The sequence below is a fragment of the Bombus bifarius genome, unplaced genomic scaffold (assembly GCF_011952205.1).
Source record: "Bombus bifarius isolate JDL3187 unplaced genomic scaffold, Bbif_JDL3187 scf7180000008216, whole genome shotgun sequence".
Lineage (NCBI taxonomy): Eukaryota > Metazoa > Arthropoda > Insecta > Hymenoptera > Apidae > Bombus > Bombus bifarius.
In genome coordinates, this window is record NW_022884518.1 from 71,488 (window position 1) to 75,971 (window position 4,484).

Below are 4,484 nucleotides of genomic sequence, written 5' to 3' on the forward strand. Positions count from 1 at the left end.
GATCTTCATTCGTGTGATCGCCTTGGAAAGTGATACATCGAGCAGTTTACCGAGCGTCTCAGCAATCGTATTTTTGTGTCTAAAAATTATTCTACGCATAGTAGAGTTATCCCGTTGACCGTAGATTTGTTTGAGCCCAAGAACATTGTTAATAACGTTTATTAAACTCATTATTCGTTAAACTTATTATTCGTTAATCTCATTATTCGTTAATCTTATTATTCGTTAATCTTATTATTCGTTAAACTTATTATTCGTTAAACTTATTATTCGTTAAACTTATTATTCGTTAAACTTATTCGTTAATCTAATCATTAGTTAAACTTATTGTTTGTTAATCTTATTATTCATTAAACTCCATATTCATAATATTTTGTAAAATCTTGTATATACGCGTAAATATAATCTCTGTTGTGTAAAACGATGGCTAAATCAAACGATGAATAGTTACGCGCCTTAAATTCTAATGTTAATCCGACATATATATATACTGTGTGTTATTTTAATGTAATAGCATGTGGATTATATCGTTCTCGAAATTATTAATTACTAATAGAATTGTTTCATTGTTTGATTATAAGGAGGTTTGTGTTTATTGGTTTAATTTAATGTGTGCATAGTGTATTGTGTCACCAGTCACTATTGTGTAATATAACCTTATTTCTTTATGCCAGATTTAATATAATAATACTATAGTAACTCAACACAATATAATAATTTCTAATTTTAATCGTGTTTGGTCATCAATATTCAGCTAATCTATCTTGATTAATTTATAGCTTATTTCTATATTTATTAGCTATTTCTATTTCTTTCCTATTAATCTGTCGTTACTTCGTACTTGCGATTTATTGTTATTTCATATTTGTATAGTATAAATTTTTGAGCTAATCTATGTATTAGTAGTTAAAACCTGTTTATTGAATTATTATTGTTTGTAGTTTCTCAAATTCTATTCCTTCGATGATGCATTGCTTACTTGGAACATTCATATAGTGAGTATTTGGCATCGTCTGGTTCTTCGTTATTCTCTAAACACTTATTTTACTTTTATTTATCCTATATCTGTAAGTATGTATAACTTTATTTCTTTATATTAAATTTAGTATAATAACACTATAATAGCTCAATGTAATATAATAATTTCTTATTTTAATCATGTTTATCGTTGATGCTTAGTTAACCTGTCTTGATTAATTTCTAATCTATTTCTATATTCATTGACTATTTCTGCTTCCTTTTGTTAGTTTGTCGTTACTTGGTTCTTGTGATTTGTTGTTATTTCATATTTAAATGGTATAATTTTGGAGCTAATTCATATATTATTAGTCAAAGCTTGTTTATTGGGTTATTATTGTTTTATAGCTTCTCCGATCATGTTCCTTCAACACTGCATCACTTACCTGGAGCATTCCTGCAGTACGTACGGCATCATCCGGTTCTTCTTATGTTCTAAATACTTACTATGGATATCTTTATCCATCCTATATTTGTAAGTATAAAAATGTCATTTAATTAATTTAATTTAATACGTGGGTATTGTATTGTATCAACTATCGCTATTGTGTATTATAAAATTTATTTCCATATGTCAGATACAATAATTTAACAATATTATATAGGTTAATATAGTATAACACCTTCTTATTCTAGTCATATTTATTATTGACATTCAGTTAACCTATCTTAATTATTCTATAACCTCTTTCTACACTTATTAACTAATTTTGTTTCTTCTTATCGAAGACTGTTGCGTCAGTGTTGACTTATTTGTAGCAATGTCACATATTTTCTTGATCTTTGAGTTTTCTTTTCCATTGGACAACCGTAAGTCTATTGTCGAACAACAGTCATTGACTGTTATCGTGCTTCTTTTAGTTTAATTGTAATATTGTTGTAAATTTTTAATAATATTATTTTCTTTCATATATGTCAAGGCAATTAAGGTTAGTTTATCCATTCCGTTTCAGCTGACAGACGCATATTATGTTCTATGGAATGGATCCATAATTCGTCTCTGTGGAATTCCTGCATGTACACTTCCTTCTACGATGATTAATCGTGCACTAGGTACTTTTCACATTCACTGCCTTTAGTTATTTTATTGAATTAACATGTTTTATATTTAAATAATGGTTAGAACACACATAGTAATTTTCCTTTTGTCTTTTAGGTTTCCACTATCTGCACTATTCGATAAGCAGTGTCACACTTCCTTTGGCTTAACCACAATATTGTTATAAACATTTAGTAATATTATATTTTGTATTAAGACAATTGAGGTTAATTCATCCATTTGTTTATGCTGACTGTCATACATTATGTTCTATGAATATGGACCTATAACCTGTCTTCGCACATACACTTCCTTCTATGATGAGCAATTGTTCGCAAGGTACTTTTCACTTTCACTGTTTTGTAATTATTTTATTGAATAACACATTTTATATTCAAATAATAGTTAGAACATACATAGTAATTTTCCTTTTTCTTTTAGGTTTCTACTATCTGCAGTATTCGACAAGCAACATTATGCCATACACCACTGTACTACATTGCCTCTTGAAATCGTTCTGGTGGTCTACTTCGATGATGTGTTAGTTGTAACTTGATCAAGTGTACTGTTCGTGGAATCCCTTTCACTTCAATCTTGACGTTTCGTGTGTGGATTTTGACAATAGTGCTTGGTTTATCGAAGTGTGATAATATGCCTAGGTGTTTTATATATTTTATATTCCGTTGTATATAAGATGTATTTTGTTTATTGTAGATTTTGTATGTCCATATTTGCTATATATTAGATTGTTTGATATTTCGTATTTGTTACGTCGGGCGACATTCTACCTAGACCAGGCCACACACCGCGGCCAGACGGAAACCAGATGTCCCCTCATCCTTACTGCGTACCCTCAATATTCTTAAGGACCCATCATAAATCTAAGCAATTCGCTAGCTAAGGTCCTTCAGACCCAACAAACATCTGTTTTCCGACTCATTTTTAAAGACCATTGTCTACTACGGCTTGACAAGGGAAAGTTAGTTTTTCTCACGTATGGTGCAACTTTCCTCCCACTAACCACTTTCTCTCGAGGGCAGCTAAGACCCTTCCTAGTCCACCAACCTTCATTTAACCAATTAACAACAAAGCCTATTTCTCTCACTCTCTTAGCCAAAATCGTCACCAACAAATCCGATGGTCCCGTGCGCTAGACACACCCATCCTTAGCTTTCCTCCGCCACAGCATCGTCTCCGAAGACAACTGATTTTCCATCCTTCGAACAGTCAACATCCTTCGACCGGGAACACACCCGTAGATCAGTCACTCACTCATCTTATACATGCGCACCAGCGTAACTATCTTCTTTACAAGTTGTTAGAATAAACGGTGATATATAACTTACTGTACAGTGTTACATTCATTTAACCACCTCTGTTATCTTAACCGAAACAGGGGAACGGCTATTTCGCGGCGTCGATTAACCGAATCGTAGCGAGAATTTACGCCTCTCGCTGACTCGTTTTCCTAGCGAACGCGTCTCTCCGCGAACGGTCGTAACAGTATTTGTTATAAAAGTGTATAGTCCTATCGTTCCATTCCTCTTCCCTTTCCTTTCGGATTATTCATGATGCCATTGCGAAATTTAATTAAATTGTTGAATTGTAATTCATCCATTTGTTTCAAACCAAACCTCTAACCGACCTGACAAAGAAAGACACACCCTTTCATTGGACAGACAAACAACAAGATAGCTTTCAAACTCTCAAAAACGCATTATGCAAAGCCCCAGTATTGACATATTCCAAATTTAACGAAACATTTACATTAACAACCGACGCCTCTAACGAAGGAATAGGCGCTGTTCTTTCACAAAACGACCATCCTTGTTGTTACATCTCCAGAACACTAAATCCCCCGAAAGAAATTACTCAACCACTGAAAAAGAACTCCTTGCAATCGTATGGGCAGTAAAACGTTTGAGACAATATTTGCTAGGAGGACATTTTCTCATAAGAACCGACCATCAAGTTTTAACTTAAAAATTGCAAACCCCTCATCACGATTAATTAGATGGAGATTAAAGCTAGAAGAATACGATTAACCAAATTAAGAAGATACATGGTAACAGAATTAAACCATACTTTTCAGGACGCTCATCTCATGCACAACCCTCGTGCTCGGATTGGAATTAATACCGATAGAAAATAACGCAATTTTCCACGAGAAAATATTAGTCTATTAGTGTAATAGCCTATTAGTGTAATGAAAAAGTTAACGTATATATAGGAATAGATGTAAGCGATATATTTAACCACATCGATATGTTAGGAAAACACATAACAGAGATCCAAAAACATTATACCACCCCATGTCAAGTAAAATCAGAGATACTTTCCTTAACCAACAAGTTCAATAACATCAAAACGCTAGGAACACATTTAAGATTATTAACTCATTCTAGAGTTAAGAGAGGATTAATAGACG

General features: G+C 32.7%; 1 protein-coding gene across 1 annotated transcript; it reads left to right on the forward strand.

The window, feature by feature from the left end:
* Window positions 1-490: 490 nt before the first annotated feature.
* Window positions 491-3,401, forward strand: LOC117211075. The gene is made up of 7 exons (XM_033454652.1): window positions 491-584; window positions 942-995; window positions 1,366-1,492; window positions 1,747-1,865; window positions 1,938-2,070; window positions 2,174-2,395; window positions 2,498-3,401. The coding sequence occupies exons 1-6, from the start codon at window positions 516-518 to the stop codon at window positions 2,224-2,226; spliced, it is 555 nt and encodes a 184-aa protein (XP_033310543.1). The 5' UTR covers window positions 491-515; the 3' UTR covers window positions 2,227-2,395; window positions 2,498-3,401.
* Window positions 3,402-4,484: the final 1,083 nt, after the last annotated feature.